The sequence below is a fragment of the Mustelus asterias genome, chromosome 25 (assembly GCF_964213995.1).
Source record: "Mustelus asterias chromosome 25, sMusAst1.hap1.1, whole genome shotgun sequence".
Classification (NCBI taxonomy): Eukaryota; Metazoa; Chordata; class Chondrichthyes; order Carcharhiniformes; family Triakidae; genus Mustelus; species Mustelus asterias.
The window spans coordinates 36,391,047-36,405,958 of record NC_135825.1 but is presented as its reverse complement, the minus strand read 5'-3'; the positions used below and the strand labels follow the sequence as shown (position 1 = coordinate 36,405,958).

The following is a 14,912-nucleotide window of genomic DNA, read 5'->3' as shown; positions in this document are numbered from 1 at the left end:
CCAACATGAGTTCCCCGGCAACAAAGGGTGCGAACAAGGAGAAATCCCGTTGACAGCAGTGGGACTGGAAGACCCCACTGCCAACCAATGGCAGACTGTCTCTGCTGCTGCAAGACACGCTGCAGGGTTGGGCAGTGGGGTGGGGGGGCCTCCTGCCCCTGATGCTGCACTAGAGCAGCACAGAACTACCTTAATAAGATAGGACAGTTAAAAATAAGGTTAGCTCTTTTGCAGGTTTACCTTTTAAGTGATAAATCTTCTGAATACGCAGACAGATAAAGGACAGTTGCTGATATGTTTTGTCTCCAACCCTTAGGAGCGTCCTGTTGGCGTTAGTGATTGGCGTAAAAATGTGGAGGCGATGTCTGGAATGGAAGGCAGAAAGAAAATGTTTGATGCTGCTAAAACTGGTTCTGGCCAGTAGGTACAGGAAAGCCTCCACTTTACCCTTCTTCAATACATGTCATTCTTAGCCAGTGTCCTGGGTATCAGAAACAGATATTTTCTTAATAAGCTTCAAGATGCTTTTCCTAATATTTAAGAATGAAAGGTCTAGAAATTTCCATCAAAACATTGCAACAGGACAGTAATACCTATGTTTACTGTGTAACCCCCTGTATCAATGAGAATTCACAACTATTTCCAAAAAGTCTGCAAACAGTGCTTTTTCTTATTGGAATAGAATGTGAGAGAGAAGGATCCTGTGCTGTGCACTATTTCAGTTAAAATTGCAATAATTTCTGTTTTTTTGTCACTTTATTACTCTTTCTCTTCAGAACAAAATGTTGGTAATGCTGCAAAACTTATCGACATGAGACATAATTGAGCACCAAAATGGGAGTTAATTGTCTTTGAAAAAATGTTGCTTAAGAAGGTTAACAGGCTGGAATTTTCCAGCCATTCACGCTTGTGGGATCTTCTAGTTCTGCTGATGGCGGACCCCCGCAGCGGTTTTTCCGGCGGTGGGGGTTGCATTCAATGGGAAGCCACGTTGGTCCCGCCACCGGCCAAGGGCAGGGTGCCTCCGCTGCCGCAAAACATGTGGTAGATTGCGCAGAAAATCCCACCCTGAGGCCAGAATTTTCTAGGCCTTAATGCTGGTGGGATCATCCAGTCCGGCTGATGTGAAAGGAGATTTCAAATAGTTTACTAGCCCTGCCGTGGAAAGGGCTGGATAATTCCAGCCCATGTTTCTGCAACCTGGTATCTTGCAATACTTCAGTCTTAATAGAAATTAGTACTCATCCAGGATGTAAACCAAGTATAATGTATACCATATTAGCAATAGTTTGCCCTGTTCATTCAACGATTACATCTGTCAGTCCCCAATTTATTGGCATTGAAGTATCTCTGTGCAAAAGTTAATTATGTGCACTGGGTAAGTGTTGGACCTGACCCATTCAGGATTCTCCAGAGGGCCCATGCTACATATAAGCATCTTACATTTTTAAAAAATCCTTTCAGTGGAGACAGGAAGAGGTAGAAGTGTTCCCTCCCCCCACACACATAATAATGATATCCTGCAATGCTGCCTCCCACTATTTAAAAAAAAAATACTTTTCCAATTCAATCAAATCAAATCCAATTCAGAGTCTCAACAAGTTGAGACATTTCAGATCCAGGCTGACAAGACAGGGGAAGCAACCAAACCACCCTGTCCTGGGCCCGATCTACATGAGCCAAGCTGATTGGTGAAGGGGGAGGTTCCTCCTCCAAGACTTGGGCTCATTTCCATCTTGGTCAAAAGGCCGAGATGCCGCTTTTAAAAATTGCTTCATATGAAACATATGAAGCTTCAATGTGACCTAATGACCTCAACCAAGTGCAGCATCCTCTCCATAATGCTGCCTCCCACTATTGCAACTCCAGTATGTGAAGACAGCACAAAATGTACTTATCCTGTGGGGCAAGCTAACTGCAATGTGTATGATCCTCAGACCTCTAGGTTAGGATATGTGTTGCTTCCACAGTGGCAAATCTGAAGCCAGAAATGGCCTCACACTGAAATCCATTCTCACATGGAGTATTGTGCACAGTTTTAGTCCCCTTATTTGAGGAAAGATGTAGTGGCATTGGAGGCAGTTCAGAGGAGGTTCACTAGATTGATTCCAGAGATGAGGGGTTTGTCATATGAAAAGAGATTGAACAGTTTAGGCCTATACTCTCTGGAATTTAGAAGAATTAGGGGAGATCAAATTAAGATATATAAGATGATAAAAAATATGGATAAAGTAGCTGTGGAGCAGATGTTTCCTGTTATGGGGCATCCTAGGACGAGAAGTCATAGTTTTAGGATAAGGGGTAGCAAATTTAAAACAGAGTTGAGGAGGGTTGTGAATCTGTGGAATTCGCTACCCAAAGTGCAGTGGATGCTAAGGCAGTGAGTAAATTTAATCATAGAAATCATAGAAACCCTACAGTGCAGAAGGAGGCCATTCAGCCCATCGAGTCTGCACCGACCACAATCCCACCCAGGCCCTACACCCACATATTTTACCCGCTAATCCCTCTAACCTACGCATCCCAGGACTCTAAGGGGCAATTTTTTTAACCTGGCCAATCAACCTAACCCGCACATCTTTGGACTTAAGGAAGAGTTAGACAGATTTTTAATTGGTAATGAGTTGAAGGGTTATAGGGAAAAGGCAGGAAAATGGGAATGAGGAGCATATCAGCCGTGATCGAATGGCAGAGCTGTCTCGATGGGCTGAATGGCCTAATTCTGCTCCCATAGCTTATGAACTTATGAACTTATATATATTTAGTATTTTTGACAATAATGATCACTCGAAAATATACAGTATGCTTTTGTTTCGCATGCAACTTACAGATGATTTTGCTTCAAGAAGTTCAAGAGATTCCTACCTTCTTCTGCTTTATATGCTGGTATTTCTCTGCATTTGAAGATGTCTGGAACTGCTTGAAGAAAACATGACCTGCACAGGAGAGAAGATAATGAGGAATATTATTTTAAGACAGACTAAATGAGCTGACTAAAAGACTGCTCTGATTTTCCTCTTTTGGTGTAAATTCGGATCAAATAAAACTAAATTCACAGTCCCTGGATGATGTAAATACCAGATTCTTCTTTTAAATCCATTGTTTTATATAGCCTGCCGGTGCTTAATAAAGAAGCGATAAATTTGAAAATATTTGGTGGCTGGTGTTTTTGTGGCAACATTTTATGCAAAGTACAAGGGTTGAAATGAGAGGACCGACACTGTTGTTTTATCAGCTCCAGCTGCCACCAAAACCAAGGATGTCAGTGTTTCCTGCAAAACGCCCAGGTAAGCATTCACGTACGATGATGAAGAAGGCTGAAACATTAACATCTTTATAATAAACTGTTTTGTAACAGCTACAAGTTTAGAAACAGATAGCAAAGGAGATTTATTGTTTCCAAGAGCAAAAGTAGTGCCACTGAAACAAAAACAGAAAATGCTGGAAAATCTCAGCAGGTCCGACAGCATCTGTGGAGAGCCAACGTTTTGAGTCAGAATAACCCTTCCTCAGAGCAGAGTAGTGCAACTGAACTGAACTGTTTTGGCTAGGCTTATTCCCGGCCAACATCCTCCAGAGAAACACAAAACAATTTATGTCTCAGAAGGAGGTAATTTGGCCCATTATCTCAATGCTAGCCCAAAAATAAAAGTTCCGCCTAATCCATGTTCTAGCTCTTGCTCTATAATTTGTGGCATCTTATATGCATATCAAAATTGTTTTCTAAATGCATTGATGCTTCTGTACCTATCGTCCTGTCACTCAGTGTTCTCGACCCTCAACATCCTCTAGTGTTTTAAATAGTACTCCGCTATTCCCCTTTCATCGTTCTACCTTTAAAAATACATCGCTTGGTTCTTGACCTCTCTGCAAATCCAATATTGACCCTACCATAGTTGTGACACAGACAGGCACAGGTATCAATGCTCAGGATAAGAGGTTGCTCATTTAGAACTGAGTTGAAGAGAAATTTCTTCAGTCAAAGGATTGTGAATCTTTCAAATTATCTACCTTAGGGAGATTTGGATTGATATATTTAAGGCTGAGATAGACGTGATTTTGATCTCTGAAGGAATTAAAGGTCTGAAGAACTAGTGGGAAATTGAAGCTGAGGCAGAAGATCATCCAGAATCTTAATAAGATTCTCAATAAGCTTCAAGATGCTTTTCCTAATATTTAAGAATGAAAGGTCTAGAAATTTCCATCGAAGCATTGCAACAGGACAGTAATACCTATGTTTACTGTGTAACCCCCTGTATCAATGAGAATTCACAATTATTTCCAAAAAGTATGCAAACAGTGCTTTTTCTTATTGGAATAGAATGTGAGAGAGAAGGATCCTGTGCTGTGCACTATTTCAGTTAAAATTGCAATAATTTCTGTTTTTTTGTCACTTTATTACTCTTTCTCTTCAGAACAAAATGTTGGTAATGCTGCAAAACTTATCGACATGAGACATAATTGAGCACCAAAATGGGAGTTAATTGTCTTTGAAAAAATGTTGCTTAAGAAGGTTAACAGGCTGGAATTTTCCAGCCATTCACGCTTGTGGGATCTTCTAGTTCTGCTGATGGCGGACCCCCGCAGCGGTTTTTCCGGCGGTGGGGGTTGCATTCAATGGGAAGCCACATTGGTTTCCCAGAATCTTAATGAATGACAGAGCAGGTTTGAGAGGCCATATGGCCACCCCTCCTATTTCTGATATTCGGCTACTTCTTTCTGTTTCTTACCAATGGAGACTTTGTGGGAATGAGTTTCCTCATATCTTCTCCTCTCCCATTCTCAATGATCCAGTCAGCCCAAGCCACTAGACATACTCAGATTATTTCACTCATTTTTGTTTAACATCTTTCAAGCCTAGATCCCTTGCTAAGGTTTGTTTGTGGAGGTCTGTACACCTCAACCATTTCTGCATACAAGCTATTACTATACAACACTTGTTATTCTCAGGCGTTGGATCATTGCCTCTGTGCCCAGGTCCATTATCTGGCTTGAAAGGAGTGATAAGAAGACCTCCATATCCTTATAATTTCCATCAGTCTCTCACTGAAGTTATGATGATGAGTCAGTCGAATGCCATGAATTTGAAGGTTGTTGCTTCTAATAATCAGAGTCACAGAATCCCTACAGTGCAGAAGGAGGCCATTCAGCCCATCGCATCTGCATTGACTATCTGACATCTTAACGAGGCCCACCCCACATCCTAGCCCCGTAGCCCTATGCATTTACCCCACTAATTCCCTAATTTATACATCTATGGACACTAAGGGGCAATTTAGCATGGGCAATCCACCTAACTGGCATATCTATGGCCTGCGGGAGCTTTCTAATATCCATCTTATTTTATCCCTGTTTCTTTCCCTGAGAGTTTTTATGTATATTTGGAGAATAATTAAGTTATTTTCCAGTGATTCAATTCCTGGAACTTATTCTGCCGTGGGCGGCACGGTAGCGCAGTGGTTAGCACTGCTGCTTCACAGCTCCAGGGTCCTGGGTTCAATTCCCGGCTCGGTTCACTGCCTGTGTGGAGTTTGCACATTCTCCTCGTGTCTGCGTGGGTTTCCTCCGGGTGCTCTGGTTTCCTCCCACAGTCCAAAGATGTGCGGGTTAGGTTGATTGGCCCTGTTAAAAATTGCCCCTTAGAATTCTAAGATGCGTGGATTAGCGGGTAAAATATGTGGGGGTAGAGTGGGATTGTGGTCGGTGCAGACTCGATGGGCCGAATGGCCTCCTTCTGCACTGTAGGGTTTCTATGATTTCTATTGCCTTGTAATTATTTTCTCTTTAATGCTTTTATTGAAATGGCAGGTAGACTCATATGATATGAAGACATAAGTTTGCAAACCACAAATCAGTTAAACCAGTTTTAACTCAGTTCAATAGCTCCTGGCAGCGCAATTTGCACGTAGTCCACGGAAAAGGGTTGGATCAGTTTTCTACTATCTTTCCACATTCCCAATGCTTATTGCATAGAATATAATTTCAAACTGTATGCAAATCAATCTAGATTGATCAAAAACTTTTTCTAAGTCCCATTGTAAAAGATAGCAAGATTTAAGTGTTCCAATTGTCAGCAATAGATCAGAATTCATAATTGTTTAAGAGACTCTATGGCAACATTACATTTAATTAGATATCAGCTTCTGGGTTGGGCCTTGTAAAACCTGCTCCTCATTAACTCTTTTAAAACTTGAAGCGTATTTTAAAGCTTCAAGTGTGTTTTCCTATCACCTTTTACAAGAATCTGCTTCAAAATTGATTCAGAACTCCTGCTGATATGTTATTGAAGTTGTTTGGTTAAAAAATTGAAGTCCAGTGTTGAGAAGACACACAGAAAGAACCAAAGTGACAGAAGTGCCTCAAATCAATTTTAAAACGAATGCATCTGTCTCATTTCTCAAAAAGCAACAAGTTAAAAGGAATTCACAAAGTCCAACTACAACAAGCTTCATCAACAGTGGCTGCACTTCAAAGCAGATCAAGTGACTAAACGTTTCAATCTGACCAACTCTCCAATTAATCTTTCCCTATCTCCATATGCTCCTCTAGCCTCACAACTCTCGAGGTATCTGCACTCCTCTAATTCTCGCCTCTGGATCGGCCCTGATTTTAATTGCTCCACGAATGGATGGCCAAACCTCGAGTTGCTTTTTAAAAATTCCTTCATGGGATATGGACGTTACTGGCATTTATTGCCCATCCCTAATTGCCCCTGAACTGAGAGTCTTGCGAGGCTATTTAACAGTCAACCAAATTGCTCTGGATGTAGAGTCACATGTAGGCCAGAACGGGTAAGGGTAGCAGATTTCATTCCCTCAAGGACATTAGTTAACCACATAGGTTTTTACAACAACTTACAATTGTTTCATGGTCATCATTAGATTACTTCCAGATTTTTACTGCATTTAAATTTCAACACCTACCATGGTGGGATTTGAACTGGGTCCCCAGAGCATTACCCTGGTCCTCCAATTGCGAGTCCAGTGACAACACCACTGCATCATTGCCTCCCTACTGAGCCCTAAAAGCTCTGGGCCTCCCTCCTTAACCCTCCTATGTCGATATCTTTCTTTTCCTATTTAGTTTGCTTCTTAACACCTACAAATAAAGCAATTGGTCAACTGCCCTAATGTGTTATGTAGCTCAGTGTCAAATAATATTTCATAACATACCTGTGAAGGTATGTGAACATCATTTTTGAAAATCATAGAATCCCCACAGTACAGAAGGAGGCAGTTTGGCCCATTGAGCCTGCACTGACACCAATCCCACCCAGGCCCTATCCCTGTAACCTCACGTATTTAACCTGCTAATCCCCCTGATAATAAGGGTTAATTTAGCATGGCCAATCCATCTAACCCGCTTTGGAGTGTGGGAGGAAACCCACGCAGACACGGGGAGAATGTGCATACGCTACACAGTCACCCAAGGTCGGAATTGAACCTGGGTCCCTGGCGCTGTGAGGCAGCAGTGCTAACCACTGTGCCACCGTGTCACCCCAAGCTGTTGATTAATTTAAATAAAGCCAGTTCTGTGTTTTTAAAATTTATTTATTAGTGTCACAAGAAGGCTTACATTAACACTGCAATGAAGTTACCGGGAAAATCCCCTAGTCACCACACTCTGGCGCCTATTCAGGTACACTGAAGGAGAATTTAGTATGGCCAATGCACCTAACCAGCACATAGAGTCATAGAGTCATAGAGGTTTACAGCATGGAAACAGGCCCTTCGGCCCAACTTGTCCATGCCACCCTTTTTTTAAAAAAACCCGAAACTAATCCCAATTGCCCGCATTTGGCCCATATCCCTCTATACCCATCGTACCCATGTAACTATCTAAATGCTTTTTAAAAGATAAAATTGGACCCGCCTCTACTACTACCTCTGGCAGCTTGTTCCAGACACTCACCACCCTCTGTGTGAAAACATTGCCCCTCTGGACACTTTTGTATCTCTCCGCTCTCACCTTAAACCCATGCCCTCTAGTTTTAGAGTCCCCTACCTTTGGGAAAAGATATTGACTATCTACCTTGTCTGTGCCCCTCACTATTTTATAGACCTCTATAAGTTCACCCCTCAGCCTCCTACGCTCCAGAGAAAAAAGTCCCAGCCTATTCAGCCTCTCCTTATAACTCAATCCATCAAGTCCCGGTAGCATCCTAGTAAATCCTTTCTGCACTCTTTCTAGTTTAATAATATCCTTTCTATAATAGGGTGACCAGAATTGCACACAGTATTCCAAGTTTGGCCTTACCAATGTCTTGTACAACTTCAACAAGACGTCCCAACTCCTGTATTCAATGTTCTGACCGATGAAACCAAGCATGCCGAATGCCTTCTTCACCACTCTGTCCATCTGTGACTCCACTTTCAAGGAGCTATGAACATGCGCCCCCAGATCTCTTTGTTCTGTAACTCTCCCCAACGCCCTACCATTAACTGAGTAAGTCCTGCCCTGGTTCAATCTACCAAAATGCATTACCTCGCATTTGTCTAAATTAAACTCCATCTGCCATTCGTCAGCCCACTGGCCCAATTGATCAAGATCCCGCTGCAATTGGAGATAACCTTCCTCACTGTCCACCATGCCACCAATCTTGGTGTCATCTGCAAACTTACTAACCATGCCCCCTATATTCTCATCCAAATCATCAATATAAATGACAAATAACAGTGGGCCCAGCACTGATCCCTGAGACACACCTCTGGTCACAGGCCTCCAGTTTGAAAAACAACTCTCCACAACGACCCTCTGGCTTCTGTCAAGAAGCCAATTTTGTATCCATTTAGATACCTCACCCTGGATCCCGTGAGATTTAACTTTATGCAACAACCTACCATGTGGTACCTTGTCAAAGGCCTTGCTAAAGTCCATGTTGACAACATCAACTGCACTGCCCTCATCTACCTTCTTGGTTACCTCTTCAAAAAATTCAATCAAATTTGTGAGACATGATTTTCCTCTGAGACATCTTCTGGACTCTGGGAGGAAACTGGAGCACCCGGAGGAAACACACGCAGACACAGGGAAAACATGAAGATTTCACACAAACAGTGACCCAAGCCGGGAATCGAACCCAGTTCCCTGGCACTGTGAGGCAGCAGTGCTAACGACTGTGCCACGATATCATGTTAAGGGCAAATTCTGTTTAACTCAAGCTCAAATATACAGGTTTTTGGTCTTTCAGGGAATTGAAGTGATATGAATAACTGACAGGAAAATGGAGTTGAAGCCCAAGAACAGCCATGATTGTACTGAATGGTGGAGCAGGCTCGCTGGACTCGATGGTGTACTGCTCCTAGTTTTTACATTCTTTCTTGTGTTCTAACTAACTTGCTTGAGCTTTTGGATGTGGTAACTGTAATAAATTGAGGACGATTTGGAGTGACTCAAAGTAACAAGAGCCGCTGATGAATAAGTATTTACAGCAAAATGTCAGACTGAATCAATTGTGTGGACTAAACAACTCTCTTCCCAGTCTCCAACTGCAGGATCCCCTTGACCTGGGACCTGGCTCAGCTTCTCGCCTTAACAATCCATAGGGCCCAGCCCAATCTTGAGATCCTCAGATAACACCACCTTAAAGGGCCACGCTACCACACTCCTTCCCCCCGACTCTGGAATTCACCTATGGAGGAATCAAAGAATAGGATTAGCACGACAAGCAATTTTTCATTAAAGGACAACAGGAATACGCCAGGGAAATATTCCTCATAAGTTTAGCCAGGCCGGGACTTTTAAACTCTGGTAGAGCACCTCCGTTCTGTGTTAAGCACTTCTGAATTTGAAGAATCAGGCCAGATGAATGCAAAATGCAAACTCATTAATCTGGCGTCTAGCCCCTCCTCGGTAGCTGCTGATTTGCTTGAGCGAGGCAGTAAAGTCCTACCCATGGTGTGCAAAAGTAAGGAAGTTAAACCTGTTCAAAACACTGGTGTGGCCTCAACTGGAGTATTGCACCCACCTTTGGGCAGCACACCTTAGCAAGGATGTGAAGGCATTAGAAAGGGTGCAGGAAAGATTAACAAGAATGATTTCAGGGATGAGTAACTTCAGTTATGTAGATTGGAGAAGTTAGGTCTGTTCTCCTTGGAGAAAGGAAGATTGAAAGGAGATAGAGGCATTCAAAATCGTGAGGGGTCTGGACAGAGTAGATCGGGGGAAACTGTTCGAATAGGATCAAAAACCAGAAGGCACAGATTTAAGGTAGCTGGTAAAAGAAGCAATGGAGACATGATGAAATCTTATCCACACAGTAACTGGTTAGGATCTGGAATGCATTACTTGAGAGTGTGGTGGAGGCAGGACCAACTGAGCTTTTCAAAAGGGAATTTGATCATTATCTGAAAAGAAACAAATGCAGAGCTATGGGGAAAAGGCAGAAAAAATGGCACTAGGTGAATTAATGTTCAGAGAACCAGCTACAAACATGATGGGATGATTGGCCTGTTTCTGGGCTGTAGCCATCATATGATCTATGTTAAAATGCTATATAATTGCAAGTTGTTGTTACTACTGGATTAAAAAATAACAATCAAAATCAATGACACCATAAGGCGAGATTCTCTGGCCTCCCCTCAGCATTTTTCTCAGTAACAGGATCCCTTGGTCCCACTGCTGTCAATGGGAATTCACAATGAAGTCACCTCGCGCTACCGGGAAATCAATGGCAGGCGGTCCACCACTGGCAGGAACAGAGAATCCCACTTGCATGAACGGCTAGAGAATCCCAGCCGATGATCCAAAGCACAATATTTAAAATTATGTGATTGGCATCTCAAATGCTCATTTCTTGGAAGCTATGATTTCAATGCCGTACGTATCCAAGGTTGCTTCATTTGGCAATAATGCAGATGAATCTCCAATGTTTATCATCATCAGAGTTTCTTAAAATATAACTTCAGAGCTTTCCTCCAAACAGTTATAGTGGTGTCATGCCACCAACAATCAACACCTCGCAACGTCTGCTACATAGTTTGTTTAAATTAAATTAAATGTAACTGATACTGTAATAATCTCAGTGATGCATGGACTACTTACTACATAGGGGCCATACTGGAGTGGCACTGTAGCATAGTGGTCAGCATTGCTGCCTCACAGCGCCAGGGACCCGGGTTCAATTCCGATATTGGGTGACTGATTGTGTGGAGTTTTCTAATTCTCTCCGTGTCTGCGTTGGTTTCTTCCAAGTGCTCTGGTTTCCTCCCACTGTCCAATGATGTGCAGGTTAGGTGTATTGGCCATGCTAAATTGCCCCTTACTGTCCCAAGATTTGTAGGTTAGATGGATTAGCCACGGTAAATGCATAGGGTTACTGGGATAGGGCAGGTAGAGGGCCTGGATAAGATACTCTGACAGGGAGTCAGTGCAGACACCAAATGGCCTTTTACTGCACAGTAGGGGTTCTATGCTTCTATGAAAATTATGAACAGTATTTTAATCAGTAATTGATCAGGAACTTTGCAAAATATCAACAAGATTTTTTTAAGTTAATTTATTAGTGTCACAAGTAGGCTTATATCAATACTGTAATGAAGTTACTGTGAAAAGCCCCTCGTCACCACACTCTGGTGGCTGTTTGGGTACACTGAGGGAGAATTTAGCCAATGCACCTAACCAACACATCTTTTGGACTGTGGGAAGAAACCGGAGCACCCGGAGGAAACTCATTCAAACACGGGGAGAACATGTAGACTCCAAGATTTTTAACATAATGGGATTCTTTCCTCTGAAATATCGAAGACTTCATAATCAATACAAACTCTGTCAATTGGAGAATGAATAAATACAATTAGTAGTTAGCTGTGACTATAGAGGAAATATTGTGCAACATTTAACATACTCAATAGGAGTTTACAGCTGCGATTCAATACCAGTTCAGTGGGAATTGAATCAAAATTGTTTTGGAGTTCAATTTTGGAATAATTTAATGATGCCCATCAAAAACTGCAGCTTTAGTCTCAGTCTGTCATGGATCAGTTGCTTAATTACATAAGAATTAGATACAGGAGTAGGCAATTCAGCCCCTCGAGCCTGCTCCACCATTCAATACGATATGGCTGATCTCATCTTGGTCTCAACTCCACTTTCCTGCCCATTCTCCATAACCCTTCAACCCATTACTAATTAAAAATCTGTCTGTCTCTTCCTTAAATTTACTCACTGGCCCGGCATCCACCGCACTCTGGGATGGTGAATTCCACAGATTCTTTGAGAGAAGTAATTTCTCTTCATCTGTTTTAAATCAGCTGCCCTTATCCTAAAATTATGGGTGGGATTTTATGGGCCTCGCTCGTCTAGAAACTGTAAAATCCCGTCTGCCGTCAAGGGACCTTCCCATGCTCCACCCCCTCATCTGCTTTGATTTCTGTGGGGGCTGGGCCGGTAAATTCCAATCTATTAATTTACAACATGTGAAGACATCTGTTTCTTTGTTTAATAAAATAAACTTTGTTGATAAATCACAAGTAGGCTTACATTAACACTGCAATGAAATTACTGTGAAAATCCCCTAGTCACCACACTCTGGCAACTGTTCGGGTACACTGAGGGAGAATTCAGCATGGCCAATGCACCTAACTAGCATGTCTTTCACACTGTGGGTGGAAACCAGAGTACCCGGAGGAAACCCACACAGGCAACATGCAAACTGTGCACAGATAGTGACCCAAGTTGGGAGTCAATCCTGGGTCCCTGGCACTGTGAGGCAGCAGTGCTAACCACTGTGCCATCGTGCCGCCCCATACTACTAATATAAGGGAACAGATCTGAAAGACACTTGATACTAATGGTGGTGGTGGGGTGGGGGGGAGGGAGAGGTAGTGGAGGATGGTGCGGTGCAGTGTGGGAGAAATCATCCCCTACACACCTTGTAAGAGTATTAAGGGAAGAAGATCATCACTTTTTTCTAATTACTTCTGATTCATTTACTGTGGTTTATATGTTGGTTATATCATTGTTAGAGGATAAATATATAGAAGGAAGGGTTGGGTGGGGATGGACTCACAGTGAACAGGCCTTGGCAGATCGGTTTCAGACTAATTGATCTACTGTGGCAGCTGAAGAATGCAGCAATTTTATTTTGCACCTTGTGACTATGCAGCGTCAAACAATTTGACATCAGCCCCTGGCTCATGAGGTACTGGAGCTGTTTTAATTGCCTACAGCATACTTGAGACAAGCAGTGACAAGGATGCCTGCTACACTCCCTTGGTGATGCTGGTAAGGAGCCTGAAACATATGATAGGGAATAACTTAAATCTGATTGGTGAGCTGTTAGCATGAATTACATAGCATTGAGAGGGTGGAAAAACATAGCATGGCATTTTTTAAAGGCAGCATCACCTCTTAAAAGTAGAGCTTTAATTGAGGGTGAGTAAAAAATGCATGTCTGTCGCAGCAGATGCTATGTTGGTGGTCAGGACATCCCATTTCTTGAGCACTGTATTGAAGGCGCTTATTGAATACTTCAGGACCAGAAAGAGTGGCTGAGTTAGTCACCGCCAGCAACATCATTCCTCGGGCATTATTGTAATGCCAAAAATGTCCATACCAGGACTGCTGATGTAAAGGTATAGATTACAAAAGCAGGGAAGTCATGCTGGAGTTGTATAGAACTTTGGTAAGGTCACAGCTAGAGTACTGTGTGCAGTTCTGGTCACCACATTATAGGAAGGATGGGATTGCACTGGAAGGAGTGCAGAGGAGATTCACCAGGATGCTGTCTGGGATGGAACATTTAAGCTATGAAGAGAGGTTACGTAGGCTTGGGTTGTTTTCATTGGAGCAAGACTGAGGGATGACCTGATTGAGGTGTACAAGATTAGGAGTGACATGGGCAGAGTGGATGAGGAGCAGCTGTCCCCCTTAGTTAGAGAGTCAGTCACAAGAGGACATAGGTTCACGGTGAGGGGCAGGAGGTTTTGGGCGGTTGTGAGGAAGAACTTTTCTACCCAGAGGGTGGTGACGGTCTGGAATGCACTGTGTGGGAGGGCAGTAAAGGCGGGTTGCCTCACATCCTTTAAAAAGCACCTGAATGAGCACTTGACACACCTTAACATTCAAGGCTTTGGGCCAAGAGCTGGTAGATAGGATGAAGTGGGAGTTCAGGTGTTTCTTGTGTGTCGGTACAGACTCGATGGGCTGAAGGGCCTCTTCTGCACTGTACGATTCGATGATTCTCCTTTATATCTCTCTTTCCCTGAATGCAGCACCACCTCACCTCACCTTACCTAACTATATAACATCTCTTCCAATCACACTGGGACATTTCATTACATTTCTACTTGCACATATTCAACAAGTGGGGGGCGGGGGGGCGGGGCGGGGGGGTTGATTAGCTCATATACCTGGATGGCTGGTTTGTGATGCAGAGCGATGCCAGCAGCACAGGTCCATGAAGTTCCAAGCCTTCTCAATCTTGCCCCTTGCCTGAGGTGTGATGATCCTCAGGTTAAATTACCAACAGTCAGCTCTTCCCCTCAAAGGAGAGAGCAGCCTATGGTTATCTGCAACAATGGCTATTGCTGCTGCCCGTATAACTAGTAAATAACATTCTACTTTTATTTTGTTTAGACTTGGATTCACTCTTAAATATTCTGTTAAGTTCTTTGATTTCTCATGTTCTACGCACTTTCTTTCACCGGGTCACTTGTCCCTCTCGCATACATTAACTGCTTCATCTCACATGCTTTGAACTTCACTCACTGTCTAAATGAAACAATAAACCATTTTCTTTATAAGAAGTTTCAATGTTCATCACACATATGCTTCACTAAGGCTACTTCCCTTGGTGGATCAGCAGAGGTCTGAGATTCAATGGAGAAAGTTCAGAGATCATAGAATCATAGAATCCCGTCAGTGCAGAAGGAGGCTATTTGGCCTATCAATCCTGCACCGACAACAATCCC

General features: G+C 42.9%; 1 protein-coding gene across 1 annotated transcript in view; it reads left to right on the top strand.

Moving 5' to 3' along the window:
* Positions 1-424, top strand: part of LOC144479211 (troponin I, slow skeletal muscle-like) — a 101,984-nt gene extending 101,560 nt beyond the window's left edge. Inside the window, exon 7 of the mRNA XM_078197873.1 lies at positions 317-424. Coding sequence (XP_078053999.1) covers positions 317-424 — 108 coding nt within the window. The remainder of the gene's footprint in view (positions 1-316) is intronic.
* The last annotated feature ends 14,488 nt before the right edge of the window (positions 425-14,912 follow it).